Source organism: Trypanosoma melophagium, assembly GCF_022059095.1.
Source record: "Trypanosoma melophagium isolate St. Kilda chromosome Unknown ctg18segment0, whole genome shotgun sequence".
In the NCBI taxonomy this organism is placed as follows: Eukaryota; Euglenozoa; class Kinetoplastea; order Trypanosomatida; family Trypanosomatidae; genus Trypanosoma; species Trypanosoma melophagium.
In genome coordinates, this window is record NW_027125147.1 from 203,804 (window position 1) to 223,288 (window position 19,485).

The 19,485-nt window shown below is 40.4% G+C and overlaps 9 protein-coding genes across 9 annotated transcripts; all 9 read right to left on the reverse strand.

Moving 5' to 3' along the window:
• Positions 1-929: 929 nt before the first annotated feature.
• Positions 930-3,482, reverse strand: LSM04_007159 (uncharacterized protein; the record flags this gene model as incomplete). Its single annotated transcript, XM_067331544.1, has 1 exon — positions 930-3,482. One exon carries the CDS (start codon positions 3,480-3,482, stop codon positions 930-932), a length of 2,553 nt encoding a protein of 850 aa, XP_067193159.1.
• Positions 3,483-4,146: 664 nt separating this feature from the next.
• LSM04_008722 (TAP46-like protein) lies at positions 4,147-5,322 on the reverse strand (the record flags this gene model as incomplete). Its single annotated transcript, XM_067331545.1, has 1 exon — positions 4,147-5,322. The coding sequence occupies one exon, from the start codon at positions 5,320-5,322 to the stop codon at positions 4,147-4,149; it is 1,176 nt and encodes a 391-aa protein (XP_067193198.1).
• Positions 5,323-5,773: 451 nt separating this feature from the next.
• On the reverse strand, positions 5,774-6,541 carry LSM04_005838 (uncharacterized protein; the record flags this gene model as incomplete). Its single annotated transcript, XM_067331546.1, has 1 exon — positions 5,774-6,541. One exon carries the CDS (start codon positions 6,539-6,541, stop codon positions 5,774-5,776), a length of 768 nt encoding a protein of 255 aa, XP_067193130.1.
• Positions 6,542-7,295: 754 nt separating this feature from the next.
• Positions 7,296-8,153, reverse strand: LSM04_003077 (GPN-loop GTPase; the record flags this gene model as incomplete). Its single annotated transcript, XM_067331547.1, has 1 exon — positions 7,296-8,153. One exon carries the CDS (start codon positions 8,151-8,153, stop codon positions 7,296-7,298), a length of 858 nt encoding a protein of 285 aa, XP_067193056.1.
• A 393-nt stretch (positions 8,154-8,546) lies between these two features.
• Positions 8,547-10,004, reverse strand: LSM04_000468 (SWAP/Surp; the record flags this gene model as incomplete). The annotated part of the gene is made up of 1 exon (XM_067331548.1): positions 8,547-10,004. The coding sequence occupies one exon, from the start codon at positions 10,002-10,004 to the stop codon at positions 8,547-8,549; it is 1,458 nt and encodes a 485-aa protein (XP_067193002.1).
• A 573-nt stretch (positions 10,005-10,577) lies between these two features.
• Positions 10,578-12,314, reverse strand: LSM04_000366 (DNA polymerase delta subunit; the record flags this gene model as incomplete). The annotated part of the gene is made up of 1 exon (XM_067331550.1): positions 10,578-12,314. The coding sequence occupies one exon, from the start codon at positions 12,312-12,314 to the stop codon at positions 10,578-10,580; it is 1,737 nt and encodes a 578-aa protein (XP_067192999.1).
• Positions 12,315-14,099: 1,785 nt separating this feature from the next.
• Positions 14,100-14,753, reverse strand: LSM04_004711 (Small GTPase; the record flags this gene model as incomplete). Its single annotated transcript, XM_067331551.1, has 1 exon — positions 14,100-14,753. One exon carries the CDS (start codon positions 14,751-14,753, stop codon positions 14,100-14,102), a length of 654 nt encoding a protein of 217 aa, XP_067193094.1.
• A 1,247-nt stretch (positions 14,754-16,000) lies between these two features.
• LSM04_009559 (Clusterin-associated protein-1) lies at positions 16,001-17,572 on the reverse strand (the record flags this gene model as incomplete). The annotated part of the gene is made up of 1 exon (XM_067331552.1): positions 16,001-17,572. One exon carries the CDS (start codon positions 17,570-17,572, stop codon positions 16,001-16,003), a length of 1,572 nt encoding a protein of 523 aa, XP_067193217.1.
• Positions 17,573-18,207: 635 nt separating this feature from the next.
• LSM04_000572 (Exonuclease) lies at positions 18,208-19,380 on the reverse strand (the record flags this gene model as incomplete). Its single annotated transcript, XM_067331553.1, has 1 exon — positions 18,208-19,380. The coding sequence occupies one exon, from the start codon at positions 19,378-19,380 to the stop codon at positions 18,208-18,210; it is 1,173 nt and encodes a 390-aa protein (XP_067193003.1).
• Between the last annotated feature and the right edge of the window lie 105 nt (positions 19,381-19,485).

The following is a 19,485-nucleotide window of genomic DNA, read 5'->3' on the forward strand; positions in this document are numbered from 1 at the left end:
ATATATCTTTTTTTCTCGGATATTGCTAGTGTGCTTCTTGATATTGATATTCTTGTTCCTTGTCGCCACGGTTTGCAGGGGGTGTTTTTCTCTTTCCTGCGGGTGTTTTTCAATCGGGAGAATTTCTCCTTGACGTCTGTAGACTTCTCCAACACCTCTATCAGCTACAGTAGCGATACAAGAGAAAAAAAAACAAAGAAAAAGAAGAAAAAATTGTGTATATCATTATTCGTCATAAAATAAGTATCACTTTGAAAAAAAAAGATATCAAAGCAAGCATCCCATACATAGATATAGATGTATATAGATGCATATATTTAACGCAATAAGACTATGAGAAAAAACAAGAAATCGTATGACATAGTCTTTTTTTTCTTTTTTTTTTTTTTGCGTAGTTAATAGTAAAACTGTAACACGCAGATGTTCTATGGTAATAAGTGGAACTAGAGCCAATAAAGGTGCGAACCACACAGAATGGCCGTTTCACATACAAACCCCCTTCAAGCACACAAAAACAACAACAATAACACAAGAAAAGGGTTAGGCTGGAATAGAGACAACAACAACAACAACAATAATATCACCATTATTTATCATTATCATCGTGAATGAATAACAATGATAAAATAAAAGGGGAAAAACACTGAATGACTTAGTAAGTGAGTGAAAGGATATTTCACCATTACAGTTGTAGTTGTAGTATTAGCAACAACAGGAACAGTGAAAACAGTGGAAACAGTGGAAACAGTGGAAACAGTGGAAAAAAAATCTCATACCGTTCCATCTCTTTATCTACTAACTTTATAAATCCATCACCTGTAAATTTCACTCCTCACTCTCCTTATACCCCTCTCACACATTTACACACAAATAAAGATATATATATATTTCCTCATTATTGCAGAGAAAGATTCAAAAAAAAAGAAACGTTACACCATTAAAAAGTACTCCTCCTGAGCGTCTATCAAGTTAGAGACAGCCAGTTGAAATCTCTCAACACTATCTTGCAAAGCTTCCAGCATTTTCTGTGCCTTTTGTTCTGCAGTCGTAGAGCCACTAATTTGTTTTTCCTCTCTTTTTGATCCTTGAATCATGTTGCTACTACTGTTACTAGTCCGATTATCCTCACTCTCTGATGGTGTAGCCGCAAGAAGATCCAAAAGAAAGCACGCGTCTGGTACACAAGCCATATCATTTACTTCCTTTTCCGTCTTTTTCTCTTCAACATTATCATGTGCCTTCTCTCCCGAGAGTGTTTGCATTTGCTCCTCCAGACCCTGCCAGGGAACGTAAATAAAGAGACAATCGATATCATTCTGCACACGTGAACGTACTAACGCCTCACACCACACAAAACGATCATCCATTCCCTCTAAACGTGAAGAAAAAGATGTTGTTAACGCCTGTTCTGCAGAAATGTCCAGTCGTTGGGCTCGTTTCACTGGTGTAGACACACGCTTTACAATGTTTGTACAATGTGTTAACATCCTAGCCGCCCAGTCCAGTGTATCGCAGGCCCGACGAATATGTTTTTCGGCAAGTGCAGAACGACTTAAAACAGCCGCAAAAGGCGATTCCACATGACCAACTAGACGTCTTGTGTCTGTAGTGGGAAGTGGGGCATGTCGTGTGCGGCGAAAGGTATCCAAAAAGACATCTAATGGAATTAGACGGAGACGCAACTTCTTTGGTGTTTTTCTCCCAATTCGTTGATAAATACTATGACGGGGAAATGGTGCCGCTATACGATCAAGATGGCGTTGAAGATTCGTTTCTGCTTTTAAACGTTGAAGTCGTGATCCACCCCAAGTGGCGGTAGCTTCATACTCTTTGGCTAACTGAACATGCTGCTTTAATGAGATCTCAACATGGCGAAGAACCTCCCCAACCGCCTCCGCGATAAGACGTACAAAAAATGACACAGAAAGCCATACAATAAATGGTTTCGTACATGATGATACTTCACATTCTTCTTCTTGATTATGTGATTTTGTTATTGAATAATTTTGATCTTGATTTTGATTTTGTGACGCTAAGACTGGAACTTCCTTTTCCATATGTTTAAATGAGGAATCTGGATATGTTCCAGTTTCAGTTACTGTTGCTACCGCTGCTGTCATATGTTTTACATATTCCATCATCATTTCATCATCAAGTAGTAAAGTGTAACGTAAGAAGAGGTACTTGGAAGCGTACACTGCTGAACTAACAGGATTTGGTAAATTACGTGGAAGTCTTCCCCCTTGTAGCTCTACTGCAAGCATAAGAAGGTCCGTAAGATCTATAAAGAGTTTCCGACGTGTTAATCGTCGTACATGTTCAGGAAGTCGAGACCATACTCTATCAGCTAAAAAAGGTGCCGCATCACGTATATAATCTGCAAAAAACATCTGACACCGTGTAGCATCATGATATAATGTAAATATATCAGTAGAAGTGTTAGAGAGACGAGCTAAACCTTGTACGTAAGCAACACGTCGAAGACAACGTAATAACTCTAAACACTGGGTATAGGTGTATTCATGATAGTGTTCTGCCCCTGCAATAGCGAGGGCTACTGCTAGAGCCGGATTTTCCACCTCCGATGTTGCATACACTTTTAATAGTAGTAATAAAGAACGTGGAGGTAAACCAATAACAGGTACACGTCCAATACTTTGATGCAATCGCAACATTTCACTCACACTTGCAGCTTCTCGATTCGTCGCTTTCCAGCGAACACTCATCGTTATCTCCGTTGGAGATGAAACAAGTGGTCCACGCGCGGCATCTAAAACGATAGCAGGAATCGTGTCTACACCATTAAAACCAAGACTACCTTTTGGAATTAATGGACTTTTACGTCGTCCACGAGTTCGAAATACAGAAAGTGGAATTTTCTCTCCGTCTAACTTTACACAGTCCCAACCTATTAACTCCTGTTTTTGTTTTTCTTCTTCTCCTTGTAATTGCTGTTGTGATGATGCTAGTGTAAATGGTAGACAATGCTCTGCCATGGCACACATGCTAGGTGGAACAAGACTTGGTGCTAACATTTCATCCTCACGATCCCACTGAAATCGAAGTTCTAAAAGCCGTTCAATTGTACGATCAAGTCCATCATCCCCAAATTGTGGCGATGACTGTTCCAACACATCCTGTCGTTTTCTATGTGTTCGCAGACCCCCAACACCGCGTCCCCAAAAGGGCGTCCAACTACGATTTGGATTCGTCATCACCTGCACGGTGTGATAAGATGAGACGTGTCCATTCGTCCGCACTGCGGGTGGGGCGTATGTGGGTGAAGTTCGATACTCCGCACGAAAATAGTTTGCGAAGGGCCGTTTAGATTTCTTTAAATTCTTACGATCCGCCTGCTGCCGGGCGGCAATGCCGGCATCCAATTCTTGATGAGATGTGAGTGTTGGGGCCAACCACGATCTTCTTTGTGGGGGTCGCCGTATATGTGATGCGAGCCACCGAATGGTGCGGCGACATCCCATGGCGTTTCAGCAGCAACCGTACAAACAAAAAAAAACAAACAAACAGCGGCACTAATAAAGGGACACTGTTAAGAATTAGTACCTCTCGATCTCCCTTCTTCTTTTACTTGTGTGAGGTGTGGATAGATAGGATATACATATAGATAGATAGATAGAGATACAGAGATATATTCCCCATGCCCATATAAAAATAAATAAATAAATAAAAAGAAGAAAAAGAAGAAATTAAGAAAAAAATCGATCATATAAAAAAAGAGAAAATAAAAAGGCAAATAAAGAGGAAAATAAAGGAGAAAAAAAAGGATAAAGAGAATCTACGGTGGAAAAGGAACGCCGAAGATGAACAAAATACAAAATAATAATACTAATAATAATAATAATAATAATAATAATAATAATACAGATACTTTTTTTTAAGACATCAAGGAATATTATCGACGTTTATTGTTGTTGTTCATGTTGCTTGTTGTTGTTGTTTTTTTGTTTATTTTGTTTAATTTTGTTTTCGGTTTCTGTGGCCTTCACGTAAAAAAAAAAAGAGAACGTATAATAAAGCATGCTCGAGAAAGTGTCCGGCCATTCAGGGGATGTAACACTTAAGAATGGGAAAGGGTAAAAAAAAAAAAAACATTTGGCTCCAAAAAACAATAAAGAAACCAAGTTTTCACGCATAATTACCCTTTGCTGTTAAGCCGTTGGGTGCGTGATCATCCTTCCAATCTGCCATTCTAACATCACGTTGACGTTGTCGCTCTTCAATACCGTCAGCACCGAGTCTTTCATCTTCTTCCTGTTGTTGTCGTTGTGCTTCTGCTTCAGCCTCCATTCGGCGTTGTACATCTGCCATTTCCATATCTGCAAATTCCTGCAGTGTCATTGTAGGTTTATTGCGCTCCATCATTAACTCATCCACCACCTGTTGACGAAAGGCTTGTTGATTGGCGATTGCACTCATAGCGAGGCTATTTAATTGTGCAGTTGGTACGGCCCCACCAACCGCAATTAAACCTCCTGGGAGAATGGTATATGTTTGTCGACCAAGTGACTTTTCTCCACGTTGCACAGCTTCAATAGTGTTTTGGTGTGCCATCGCAATTGCTTGTCGTTTCTCAGGTGAAAGTGCCTGTAACATTTCTAGCTCTCGAGAGGAAAGCTGTAATTGATGACAGGCTTCATAGATAGACCAGCGAAGACGTGATAAAGCACGATTACGAAGGACCTCTTCTTCATCTCCACCAGTGTTCTCTATATCTTCACCGTCTTCACTCATTAATGCCTGCATGCGTTTGCGTTTCGCTTGTAGATATTGTACTTGTTCTTCATTACGATGCATTTCTTGTTCAAGTTCACGACATTTTCGAGAGAGTTCAATTCGTTGTGTACGATTATCTGCATCGTATTTACGGTACGTTTCCAGTGTACGTTCATCTATCAGTTCATAATCTAATGTCCATTTGAAGAATATATCGTACCATCTATGAGAACAAGCGAGGGCCTCTTCCCGTGTTATTCCACTAGATGAAATATCTGTTTGCGAATTCATTGTAGGAGTTGGTAATTGTCCCTGTACACGCTGATACATATCAGCAATAATATACGGAGTCCACAGTAGTTCCAATGAGGTTGTAGATAGATCATCTAATTCTTCATTGGGGGAAAAAACACCTAAAACTGCCATTTGGTGCCATAATTGTTCGAATTGCGGAATAAGATTCCGGGCAGCGGTATCCATTTCACTAGAAGTACTACCATTCAAAATTTTCTCTTTATATTGGCGAATAAGCTCGGTGAAGTGGCCCTTCACTGTGGTGTTTGTACCACTTGCATCGTTACTTGCCATTTCTCTATAATTGTTTGTTGTTGTTGTTGTTTTTTCTTTTTCTCTTAGTTCTCTTCTTCGCTATTTTTTTTTTTTTGCTCTTTCTCCCTTTTTCCTTCGTAGTACACCCATATGCGTAAAAAATAAAAATAAAAAGAGGAGAAGAGTTAGATTAAAGAGTTCATATGTTATAAGGCAGTACTAAGGCCGAATGATAAGAGTAAACAGTGAGTGTACAAATGTCCCATACATACACGCACACAAACACGGAAATACACGATTAACTATAAGACTAACGATATCAACAACGATAATATGGCCAAAAGGAGAAGAATAATAAAAAAAAATACAGCTGTACATGTTTTTTTATTTTCTTTTCTTTTCTTTTTCTTTACTTGAGTATTAACTCATCTCTTCCTTAACAAACTCTCTCTCTCTCTCTCTCTCTCTCTCTCTCTGTAACGCTGCTAGTTTAGTCTCCCGTGTACCTAGGTCCTGGTTCACACACATCCCGCTTAAAAGCTCGCTGCATCATGGGATGATCTAGAAAAACCTCCTGGCGAAACTTCTGTATTGGTTTCTCTTCCTTGTGTCTATGCATACGTTTCTTTTCTTGTTCCTTTTCATTTTGGGCCCGCTCCTCCTCTTCGTCTGCCTCTAAATCGGCATCATCAATTCCTGTCCCTGGTCGTGCTCTTTCGCGTGCTTTACGCCATCCGAGCACTTCACCGGGTGTGTGATTTGGACCCGTTGTAAAGTCCTCTGGACGAATATTACGCCGCTGCGCAAAACGTTCTGTCCATATTTCGGCTAAATCCCGTTGTTTGGCCACAAGTGCACATCGCCGCAGTGCGGTGCAGAGAGAAATACGAATTCCCGTACGTGATGTCATGGGAAGTGGGGAAGAGGGCTCTTGCAGTTCCTTCCAGAGCAACTCCCCGCGTTCGAGGGCCTCCCGCCGCTCCTCCGCCCGTGGACTCTTGGCGAGTGTGAGAATTAATCGTCCCTCTGTGTCTATAGTTTGCATGCGAGGGGCGTTATCGTGTTCTTGGCGGTGCAGTCGATCACGTAATTGTGGAATAGAGAGGGGGATTTCATCACTGATGCTGCAGTGACGTATGGGGGTGGGGGAGGCTAATAATGTATATAGTCGCCGCTGCTGCTGTAGTAAATTAACGGGAAACCATACTGTTGCGATGCATTTAAATACCGCAGCTCCACGAAATGATACGGTATGCATATAAATGACACTGGGTTTTTTATTTTCTCACTATTGTACGGTACTCTTTTTTGTTGTTGTTGTTGTTGTTGTTTATTTCTTGTTTATTCGTGTTTTTTCTTCCCGCTCAAAGAAGGAAAAGCATATAAACCCGCTATCAACTGTGGTGAGAGTGGGCCTGGTGCTGTGGCTGCGGTTGCCAAATAATAATAATAATAATAATAATAATAATAATAATAATAATAATAATAATAATAATAATAATAATAATAATAATAATAATAAATTAATTAACTAATTAATGAATAAAAGAAAAAATATCAAAGAGAACACAGGTTGCGGATGAGAAATGATAAATTTAACAGAAATCAAATTAAAAAAAGATAAGAGATAAAACAGTATCTTATCCTATAGTCACACCCAAACAAAAAGTGAAATAAAAATAAGGATAGAGGCTTCCAAAGGAGAGAGAAACAGAAAACTCTTTCTGAAGCTGCAGAAAGTGAAAAAAAAAATTCAGATGTTTTCTCTCCATTTTAAGGGCATTTTCTTCATCCCTTCTTATTCTTTTTTCAAAGAACGTCAGCAGCTTTTTAAAATAAAACAAAAAGGAGGGGAGCCATAAAACCACAACCGACACAATATCTCCAACCGCAACCACAACCATAATAATAATAATAATAATAATAATAATAATAATAATAATCACAACAACAACAACAATAGCAGCATCAAAATTAACGCTTGCAGGGTACGCGAGAAGTTTTCCCTTTCTCTAGTAGTGCTTCCAATCAATAGCATCTTCCCCTTGTTCGTGTTCATCATCCCCATCCTCACCATTCATAGGGAAATCGCGATCATTTACCTCAGCATCGTCCATCACCTGTAATACTTCATCTATGAGTTGACATAAATTCCCCACATACGCTATATCGGTAATGTCCATTGGGCGAAATGTTACGAGGTTAAAATCAGAAATAACAGATGCCATTGTACGTATCATTTCACGCCATCGTCCTGGAAGAGGTTTGGTATTTAGATAATCAAAATCGCATGCGCAGAAGTGTTCTAATGCTTCCTCCTTTACATCCCTTGGGAGAAGATCACATTTAGTAAGAACATTCATGAAAGGACAGTCAAAACACACCATACTTGAAAGTGCGAAGGTACAACCAGAAATAAACTTTCCAGCATCCGCCGTGGCTGCCAACGCATCCAAAAGAAAAAGAACCACAACATTATAACCAGATCGCTGCAATAATTGAACAAATCCAGGTACGGCGGGAACGTGTGAAAGTACTTCTACTTGTCCTGGCATATCAACAATAATAAAATCTTCCGCATGATCACCCAATTGATCACTAAGCCATACTTCTCCTTGGCTTAGTAAATATTCCATACAGAACACCAATCCACCGTTTGGACCAAGTCCTTTTCCTTCCATAGCATCTTCCAAAGAAATAAGTTCGCGAATATCAATTGAGGGATTATACGGCAATTCATCTGCAGCGGGGTCAAAGTTACAGATATGCGTGGAACGACCCTTCGTCGCATAGTGTTCGGCTAAAACAGTACAAAGAGTGCTTTTACCGCTGCCTGCTGGACCAATAACAACAGCGGCGTACTTGCCCATTATAAAAACCGCAGCAGTAACACTCTCTTCTCCTACTAAAAGTAAGAAAAAAAACAAGTAAATAGGTAGAAGGAGAAAGGGAAAAAAGAGAAGAGAATAAAAACAAAAACAGAATTTCTATTATTCTATCTACACACAGTATCTCCTACATAATCTCATCTTTCTAGTTGTAGCTATTCTTCTTCTTATTCTTTGGATTGGTTGGTTGGTTTTCTTTTTTTTTTTTTTTGATTTTTGTTTGTTTGTTTTGGTCCTGCACAGAGTCCGTGTCTTGTTATACCACACCTTTAGGCCTTTCTTCCTTTTTTCTTTCTTTTTCCTTCTCGCTCTCACTCACACACACACACACTCTCTCTCACTCTATCCCCAAGAAAGAGCCTCTGGTAATTTCCCTTATTCCCGCCGCTGCCGAGAATTTCGTTCAAATTCGGCATCCGTTGATAAACCTTTACCATCATTTCCCATACGATTATGTTTACTACCGGCGACATTGTTAAATTCGTCATCATCTCTAGAAGGGTCGTTTGATCGCCCATGTGAGTCAGCAACGTTATCTCCATCGAAACGTCCAGGGGCATTTCCATGAGATGTATAGCCTCCTCGCATATCATTGTATGAATTCTTCTTATTGCGAACCAGAGGTGCCGTAGGATCAGTAGAACTCACAAGAGAACTACTTATAAATGTTGGTGTAAATGTAGGCATACCTGTCATACCCTCAGGAGGACGAATCATTCGTGGAGCACCACTACTACTACTGTAAGAATCCCTCATTCCTCCTGATGTGGATGCCTCTGTTGTCACAGCCTCATTTGTTTTTTCATTTGTTGGGGATGTGTTATCATCCATAGTGGTATCAGTGTCATCTACGGCACTGACATCATGACTACTATTGAGAGTCGTTCGTCGATGGGCAGCAGCAGTTTGTGGCATTGGTCCATCAAGACCTAAATCAGCCAGTGTAAACTGATGTGCAACAGTAAAAAAATTCCATTCAAGTTTATCACGAAGTTCTTCATCTGTAAGTAATGCGGCCTTACGTCTAGCTATAGCAGCTTTTGCATATTTTACTTTTTCTTCACAAATTGTTTCAATAACGTTACGCGGCGACTGATACTGCTCCAATCGGTCCTCTATTTTATCAGGGTCATGGTATAAAATCAGACGGTATGATTCAATAAGTTTTAAAAGTACCTCATGTCGAACATCTTCACTGTTTAAAAATCGAAAAGCTACATTATTGCGGTATCTACCGAGAAGATCTTTAAGAAATCGATCACCATACTTTGCTATATACTGTGCCGTACAAGTCATATAACTCAGCGTCATAGCCGGCATATCCACAGTACCCTGTAAGAGATCAAGTGAGTAACGATTTGGAAAAGGATCTTCAAGATACCTCTGAGCTTCAATTTCAGCTTGACGTAGTGCTTCATCACGTTTTGGATCATGACGTGCTGTTGTACCTCCTTCACGTCTTATAATTCCACCTGCTTTAATCGTTGTAGTTGTATTAGATGCACTTGTAGTTCCACCTGTTGTTGTTGTGGTGGTGGTGGTGTTTGTGGTTCCAGCTGCTCCAGCGGGAGTTTCCTTCTTATCCTCCGTTGGGATTAACTCTGGATGCGCACGATACTCATTTAATCTCTGCAGAAAGAAAGGATAAAACACATGTGTCATCTCAAAGTATAAGAACTCCTCCCGTTTTGGACTTGCGAGAACTTTTGCCATCATCTCCTCCGCCTTTCGCTTATCCCGCTTTGCCAGACTTGCCGCAGATTTATCAATCTTCGCCCGCAATTCCGGCCCAGGGGCGATAATACCGGGAGTACTGTCATCCTTCGTGGACATTTAATTTCCGCAAGTAGTCTCTTGCTCTACACAGACACACCTATTTTTACTTAGTGTAATAATCAAGAAAATATAAAGAAAAAAATTAACAACAAATAGATTTTAAAAGAAAAGGAGTTAGGCAATCATAATGAAAGAAGAAAAAAAGAGAGTAAAAAGGTAACAGGAGAGAATCAAGACAGAGTAAAAAAAAAAATAGTACTGCTTTATCTATAATGTTTGATGAAGCAAGAAGCATCGTACTTCCCAATGTTTTTCTTTTTTTTCTTTTGCTTTTTTTTCTCTTGCCACACACAGAGACACACAATGAAGCTTCAGAATCACCGTTATTGAGTCGACCCCAATAATGGATTGCCCCCAATTATTTTCGCATAGAGCCATTAATATAGTTATCCGACCCCGGTATTGAATGTCATCCTTTTTTTTTTCGTTTTTTATTTCTTCTTCTTTTACTATTTTTTTTTTTTACTCACTTTCGTTATGATTCCTTCATTTTCTTCTTCCTCTTCCTCTGTGAGTAAATGTCTCGGATTTGTTTATTTTGGTTTCCTTCCTTCTTTCGTTTAGTTTCCTCTATTGCGATGTTCCATTTGACGCAGAAGAACTAAAGTTCACAGTTACGGTATCTAAATTTGGTGAATTCACATCCACGAGCACAAGTACCCCAGTTCGTGCAAAGGATGGAATGCAAATAAGCCGCAAACCGGCATTATCATTATTATTTTCATATCCTTCTTCATCCATAATAGCATCACTATTTGGACCAAAAGATTCCAAAGATTCCCATCGTGTCTGCATTTCAGGTTGATCACAGCAAACAAAACAATGTGGTGCAGATGGAAATAAAAATGGATCTGAATCTTTAAACGGGTAACTAAAGAGTGTATTGGGTGCTGTTGGACAAGCACAACCACTTCGAAGTATCATTGACATAGCATCTAGACGTGTAGGGTATTTTGTCTCACGGCAAACATCATTTAAACTACTACCAGATGAAACAAAAAACGTGGTACCACCCTCTGATGGTTTTCCTGTAGATGTTAACTTTGGTACAGTACTTGTACTAGGGAATACAGAGAACTCGTATGGGTTTGTCACAAGTTTTAGTGAAGATCGTCTTGCCGCTTCTGGGAGTAAAAGTGGATGAAGTGGTTGTTGTGGTTGAAAAGCATTAGACATATCAAAATCTCCTGGCATAAGATCCACCTCAATAGTATCTGCTATTCTAGTCATAATATTATCTAACTCACTCATCAGCATAGCGGAGTTAACCACTCCAGTAGTACCACGACGATCATCACCGAGACGGACGTGATCAGAAGGATCTAATTTCACTTTCTTTTTTAACTTCAGCTCATCTGTAGCGGCAATACTGTTACCAGCAATCACCAAACGAGCAATTTGTGAGGCCTGTGTCGTCATAGATTCATCCCCAACATTACCACAAAGATAATCTACTAAAAGTTCTACCATAGTACGGTTTCGCACTACTTCTGGGTCTTGCGTTTGTGGATATCCCACTTCAAGACCAGAAACAAACGCGATATAGCATGGCTTCAGACGTAAACTCTCATGTAATCTACGTGGTACATATATTTCTCTCAAATCTGTCATGGCATAACTGTGTACTTTAAGACATCCATTCTTATGAAGCGTTCCATCCACACTCAGAACTAAACCGGTGCAAAGCAATTCTGCAGGTACATTTTCAAGAAGCACTCGACCACTTATATCCTCTATAAATACCTCATCGCTTGCTCTACAAAGTGTATTTTGCTCCTGATGCTGATTTTGTTCTCCTACAAGTTCTACACCTGCATCTCCCGCTCCCAATAGGGAAGCTGGATCATCTGCAGATGGTGGGAGATCGGAGAGAATATCCGCCGCATCACCTTTATCCCCGCCTTCTTCCTCCTCACCAGTCTCAATACGAACCAACTCTTTTTGGTATTCACGAAGAAACGAGGGAAGTAGACGCATTTGTTTGTAAATAACACCCACACAAAGACCACGTTGTCCTGTTTGGAGCTCTAAAAGAGGCGATAACGCTGGCATACATTCACCATTAGGAGGATTAACGGCATTCATCTTTGCCGTGAGTGCCGACAACGCCCGCTGCTGCAGTGATAACAGTCGGCAGCGGTACATGGCCGCATACTGTTGTGTGAATTGTAACTGGCGAAGAAGAAATCGTTGGTGTGTGCGTTGTATCGGTAATGCAGCACGCTGCTGAGACACTTCATCTTTTATTCCATTATTATCAATATTATTAGTATTAGTATGAGTATTTTTTTCTTCAATTTTTGCCATTTACGGTCTCGTGTTGTTCTGTAGGAGCAGCCAAGTTGCTATGTCCACAAGTAAAAAATAAACAAACAAAAACGAAAACGCATAAAGAGAAAAGAAAAAAAAAAGGTATTGCAAAATACCCACAAGTTACTATAAGGGAGAAAAAAAACAAAAGTTAAGGAAGGAAATAAGAAGAAGCAGTAACCCAAGAGAGAGAGAGAAAGAGGGATAACGGAATGGAATTTCGCTTTAAAAAAAAAACAAAGGCCTTATCCTCACGCACAATATAACACGATTCTCCTTCTTAACTCCCTCTCTTCTCTTTTTTCTTTCCTTTTCCTCCTTCTCTTCATCGTGTGCATGGGAATTATTTTTTTTTCTCTAGTTTGGGAATGTGTTTATGTCAAGGGGAAAAAAGGGGGATGCTGGAGATAATGATGATAATCGCACAACACAGCATAAAAGCATCATAATGATAATGATACCTTCATGAAATCTTAATTTTATCTCTTCATCTTCGGTGTGTCATCAACACTACTCTCTCCGTGTGTGGGTGTGTTTGTCTCTTTGTATGTAACGTTAAGAGGAGATTGTGGTTTCTTTTTTGTAACAGATCCGCAGAAAAAGTAGGAACAAACAAACACATGAGACAGACGCGCACTCGACAGTGCAACAGAAAAAAAAAAAGAAAGAAAAAAGAGTTGAAATAAATGATAGAAAATCCAATAAAACGGAGAAAAACAAGGAAAATAAAGGGAAGTCATAGAAAAGAGATAGCGAATATATTTCTCACCCATGTGTATATGAATGATTCTATGTATCTATGTATGTATGTATGTATGTACGGGATAGCCTATCAAAGAAATAGAACAAATTTTCTAAAATGCCTATCATTTGAGATATTTAATCACCGTATTTGCAACAATTGAAATATACTTAAACAAGGGTTCCTGTGTTTCCATGCTTTATGTATATGTCACTCTATTTATGCAGATACGAATACAGATAAATAGAAGGATTCATACAATCTCTCAGATACCGAATCGCACTTTGCTTTCTTCAGTACAATTAAAGTATACAAACATACAACAAGCCATTACTGCATAGAATTCATACATATACCAGCGTTATACTCTTTTTATACATACCCCCCATCTATTTCCTTTACCATTTCATCCTATCCCAGTATTTTCCTTATCATTCTCTCAGTTCCTCTAACACTTTCTCCCTTCTAAGACTCATGATGTATATCCCCCTCTTCTTCTTTTTCCCTCCACTCTACACTCTATACGCATAAAAACAAACAAAAAGATGAAACACACACACACTTGCTCACCAAGCCCAGATAAATGTATTAAAAAACATCACTCTGTCGGCTCTCTTTTTTTCACCTTTTCTTTTTTTATAACTTTTTTTTTTGGTTTTCGGGGGCTTGTGTTTTCTTGCCGTTTGGCTCTGTTCATGCCTTTTTTTTACTTTTCTTTTTTATTATTTCTGAAACCTCTATCTCCTCTCGCCTCTCCTCCCACTTCACCTCCCTCTCTTGCGTCTTATTCTCAATCGTTTCGTTTTGCTCCTTTTTCACAGATGCAGTGAGTCAAAATAAAGGGGGTTTGGGAATATAACTTTCAGGAGATGAGAGGGCGGAGTTCTTTCTTTCCTTCTTTCTTCTCTCTCATTTTTTCCCCCTTTTCTCGCTCTCTCTCTCTCTCCCACACATACGCTCTCTCTCTTCTCTCTTTCCCCATTCATTTCATTTTCTTTTCTTTTCTTTATTAAACAAACTACCCCGAGAACTTCTTTACACTAGTCGTCGTCACCCATTGGCAATGGCGCATTCTCAACAGCGCGCGCCTCCTCCTGCAGGGCCTGTAATTGTTCCGCGGAGAGTGGCTGCACATTGGGGTCAAGCATGGGCGCCTCCACCAGTGTGAGGTTGGGATCATTTGCCAACTTCTTTGCCAGCCAGAGGAATGGCTTCTCAAAGTTGTAGTTCGACTTGGCGGAGATGTCGTAGTACTGGAGTCCCTTCTTGCGGTGGAAGGTGATCATCTTCGCCTTCACCTGACGGTCCGCGCAGTCTACTTTGTTTCCTACCAGAACGATAGGAATATTGTCACACACGCGTGTAATGTCACGATGCCAGTTGGGAACATTCTTGTACGTGTTGCGACTCGTCACATCGAACATGATGATGGCGCACTGTCCCTCAATGTAGTATCCGTCTCGCAGTCCACCAAACTTCTCTTGTCCGGCAGTATCCCAGCAGTTAAAGCAGATCTTACCGCGGTTTGTGTGGAATGTCAGTGGGTGGACATCCACGCCCACTGTTGCCACATAGCGCTTCTCAAACTCACCTGTCAAGTGACGCTTCACAAATGTTGTCTTTCCCGTGCCACCATCACCAACAAGAATGAGCTTGAAAGTGGCCACACAGTCAGATGTTGAAGAAGCCTGCATCACGTGAAAATAAGTATTTTAATTGATTTGCTTTTATCGATCTTCTTTAAGTCACTGATAATTCTTGAAGAATCTCTCTCTCTCTTTTTTCTTTTTCTCAAGTACTTTCCTTGTTAATATTATCTCGCCTCCTTATCTATTAATGGTGGGAAAATCTGAAGTATTAGTACAGCCATGAATAAAATAAATAAATAAAAAGAAAGGGAAAAGGGAGAGGAAGGGAGTAAAATATACAAGAAAAATATCCCAACAAAAAAGACACACAAGGTATTACAGAAAGTTATGTAAAGCAAAGAAAAAAACAAAAATAAGAGAATATCCCTTGCTTCCCTCGATCACTTTTTTCTTCCATTCCCACACTTGGCCCTTCTCACCAGGGAATTGCGCACCTAAAGATGAGAAATAAAAGGCAGTCCCCTACTCCTCCTTCTTCCTTATCCTGTTTTACCTTACTGTTTTGTTTTGTTTTGTTTTTAGGAGAGCAGCAAACAGTAACAAATGCCAATACCATTCATTTCTTTATATTTCGTCTTTTTCACTCAATTCTTTTTTTTTCCTCTAAAATGTCACCTTTTTCTCCTTTCATCTACCTTCTTCCAATAGGAAAGCAGACTCTACAGTGACTCTTATTTTCTTTTTATTTGTTTTGATGCTGTCAAAACATCTAGATACAGCTATCATTTACTTTTATTCTGCCACAACACATCCTTTCACTTCTCATCAGAGTGCAAAATCAGAAAAGGAGAATGAGGGATAAACCCTGATAGATACCGGGGAGAAAAAAAAGGAAACAAGTGAAAATAGAGAGAAAAAAAAGAAATAAATAAAGAAATAAAAGGAAGTTAGGTGGGTAAGGAAGTAAAAAGGGAAAAATGAAAAAGAAACAAAAAAACAAAAACAAGACACAGAACTTACATATTTGCTTCCCTTCCTTCACTTGCCGTAAGACATGGTGAAAACATACAACCTACCTCTGCTTCTTTTTTTTTTTTCTCGCTCTAGTTGCAATTTTTTTTTCGTTTTTTGCTGTTACACTTTTTTCTTCATTCACCCTCTCTCTCTCTCTCTCTCTCTCTCTCTCTCTCTCTCTCTCTCTATATATATATATATATATATATATAATGTCACACACATACACACACACTCTCTTTTTTTTTTCTCTCTCTCTCATTTTCTGACACAGAGACACAGACATAAAACAAACGGTGGGAAGGTAGAAAGTCAATCCAAAAATCAAAAAAGGGAACTTAAATGCTCCCACTACTACTACTACTACTACTACTACTACTACTATCATCATCGTCCGAGTCGTCACTGTCAGTGCTGATGTCGGAGGTATCAATGTCAGAATCACTATCATCATCGGTTTCACTCTCATCATCCTCATCCTCGCTCATACCGCCCCCACCCCTCATCCCACCATACGGATTATACCCAGACGACGGCCCAGAGTCGGTGCCTCGCCCTTTACGTATGTCCGTCATCCGCGCCTCCGCCGCCTCCTCCTCTGCATCCATCATATTCGCCATATTCCCACCAGCGCCAACCCCACCGCCACTCCCACTCCCCCCAATAGTTCCGTCACTTTTACTGTTGCTATAGCCATCGTCTCCACGGCGTGCGGGGGCGGCGTCTGTGGCCGGTGATGGACGCGGACGGCCAAACGCGGCCTGCGGTCGCGGCGGGTCCTGCGCCCCTGACGTTTCGCTGCTGTCACTGCGACTGCTGCCATCGGCCGCGGCATCCCGCACCCGCCCATGCGGTGGTGCACGGCGGTTCCCCCCGGGCGTCTCATCATCCTCATCGCCATCATCGTCGCCTTCGTCGTCTTGGCCTTTGGGAAGGGTTCTTTTGCGGGAATGTGGTGGCCCCACCTGCGAGCGAGTGGCACGTTTGCGGTTTGCCTCACCGCGGAGGGCGTTGAGTTCCTCCTTGCGAAGTCGCTCACGCATCACCCGCAGGCGTGTCTCGTGTTCCTCCAGTAAGGCATCCTCAGCGGCGTTGAATCTAGCCAACTCATGTTTCAGGTACTCCAAATTGCAGTATTGCTCAAGATAGACAACGAACTGAGACTGTAGATCTGCCTCATGTTTTTCATACTCTTCCATAAAAGCTGGGCGTACAGCCATTAAAGATTTCAAACGTTTTTGTGCTCGTTCTAATTGTGTCTTCTTACTCTCAATCTTTTGCTCCAAAGTGGTTTCATCCGCGCCAAGGTTTGCAATGGCTGTCTGTAATTGTTCCACTTGTTTACCTACATTATTTAAGACATCACGTAGGCGTCGTTCAAATTCCCCAACTTCTGTTGCACGCGATAACACACGTTGACGTTCCACACGTTGTGATATCTCTTCCTCTATAAGAAAAAACAGAGAGCTTCCATCACTTGTTAAATCACTGCATAATTGTTGTACACGTTTGGCATCTTGTACATTTTTTTGGGCAACCATTTGCTGTAAACCAGTGTAATCGGGTTCTTCGGCTTCAGTTGCACTCATAGCCTTTTTGAGAACCCCTGCTAATATGAGCATCTCCTGTACAGCATTCCCGTCACATTGGTAAAGTTTTTTAATGTTAAGTTTAATTCGACCCTTCGTCAAAGCAATCTCACATACTTGCTTAAAGAAGTAGACTCGATCAGCCTCTCGTGCAATCTCATAGACAATCTCTGCTGATGGTTCATACCGCTTGATAAGCCAGTACAAACAGTCTGCCACTAACTCTACGTTAGGGTTTCGAAATGACTCCATACTGATGAGATTGGGGTATCCCAAGAGACGCATCGTCTCTGCAAAGGAACGTAATTCCCGAAATGACATGGTTTAACGTGATGATCCTTGTTTATACCTTACTTTTCTTTTCCTCTCCCTCCCTCACAGTATATATATATATATGTATATGTATACAGCTGTGTCTAAGTAATTCTGTCTCTCGCTCGCTCGCTCTCTCTACCTAATTCACCCAGAGCAAAGAGAAACTTTTTTTGTTGCTCTTGTTTCTGGTTTGTTGCTTAATATATTATATCTAGTGCGCCAAAACACCAGGAACTCTACTGTAATAATGTTCCTTATCCCTAAATAAGAATTTTTACCATAGTTGAACCAAGCAATAGAAAAAATGAAGCCAAAAGGATATTTTAAAAAAAAAGGTCACTATATAATTCATGAAAAATACAATTTAGGCGCTGATCATTTATTTTATTTACTCGTATAGGCTCCTTTCTTTTTTTTTCTTTTGATGCGAGTACACGTGTCGCACCTATTTATTTTTGGTTCTGTTTCTTCTTCTATATGGGCAAGAAACCCATAAACACACACACAATACACCGAAACAAACATATACGCAAAAGCGTACAACACCGCCTAACAGATCGACTCTGTGAAATAATGGCAATAAAAATAACAAAAAAAAAAGAAAAACAAAAAAGAAGCAACAATACTTGTCAAATGAGAAATCAAATCACGAACTCCTCTACATGAATATGTCTCTCCAATTCACAAGCTCGTTGTTTGTCATTCTTTTCTTTATCACTCATTCTATCATCTCCATCTTCTGAATCTCTAATTTCAGTTGAATTCTGAGCTCCTCTTTTCCTTCCATCTGGAGTAAAGATTTCATCAAAATCAAGATCTAATGATGAACTTACAGATGCCTCCACGATTCCACCATCAGCCGCCAACGTTCCATCTGGGTCAGTCCTATCCTTTTCTCCTTCTTGACTCATAACTTGTTTTGCTTCTGCATCAAAGAAGCGAGAAATGAGTTGTTCACGTGGTGTGAGGTCCTCATCCCCGTAACGCTCTAGTGTATGATAAAGTGCATCCCAAGTCATTTTTGCATCATTACCAGCCCGGTGTGCAGGCAATGTTGGTGGTATCTTCATCCACTGCACAAGATCTACTAAACCCCATGAAGGTGGATGTTTATCTGGAGTTACTGGGCGTCTTCTGTGAGCATCGCGGATTAAGTGTAATGTATCACCAAACACCAACGACGGTGGTAGTTCCATACCGTGAGCCTCTAATGTCCATTTTATTAAAGAAACATCCGCTAGTTTTCCACCATGACTTAATACCAACAATCTCTCCTCTGCGCCAGGCAATTCCTCCGGTTCTGGTGTTAAGAGTACATCCATTACTTTCTTCCACGCCTCTGGAAAAGGCAAACCATCCCGTTGTAACATTTCTTCCGTTATGTTTGTTAACGCCGTCACTTCTGGTGTAATACGGCGTCCACTTCTAGGACGTACCAAACACGAAAAAACCTTATCATGGGCAGGAGAGTAAAATCCAAACTCCATAATATCTTCTGTAGGACCGTCTGGTCCAAATACAGGTGGTCCTGTAAACTCCAAATCAAATGTAAAGAGACGAAAGGGAACTGAAAGATACCGTTCAAATAACAATTGTCGAAGAAGTCGTGTGCAGAGACGACCATCCATTGCTAATAGTTTGGCCTCTGTAATACCACGACGTTCCATCTCTTCTTCAAAATGTTGTTGAATAAATTGACGCTGCGCACTTAATGGTGGGTGAATTCCTAACTGAAGTTGTGTAAAGATGTCCAGGTGGGTGTAATTTTGCAAAGCCTTTGGAGCACGACCTCTAGGAATGAATGCGCGCCGCATGGTGTGTTTCACACAAACCTCTCTTCACCTCTTTTGCTATTTTCTTTTCTTTTTTTTTATCTTTTCCTTCTTGTAGTAGTAGTTGTCGTTGTTTTTTTTTTCTTT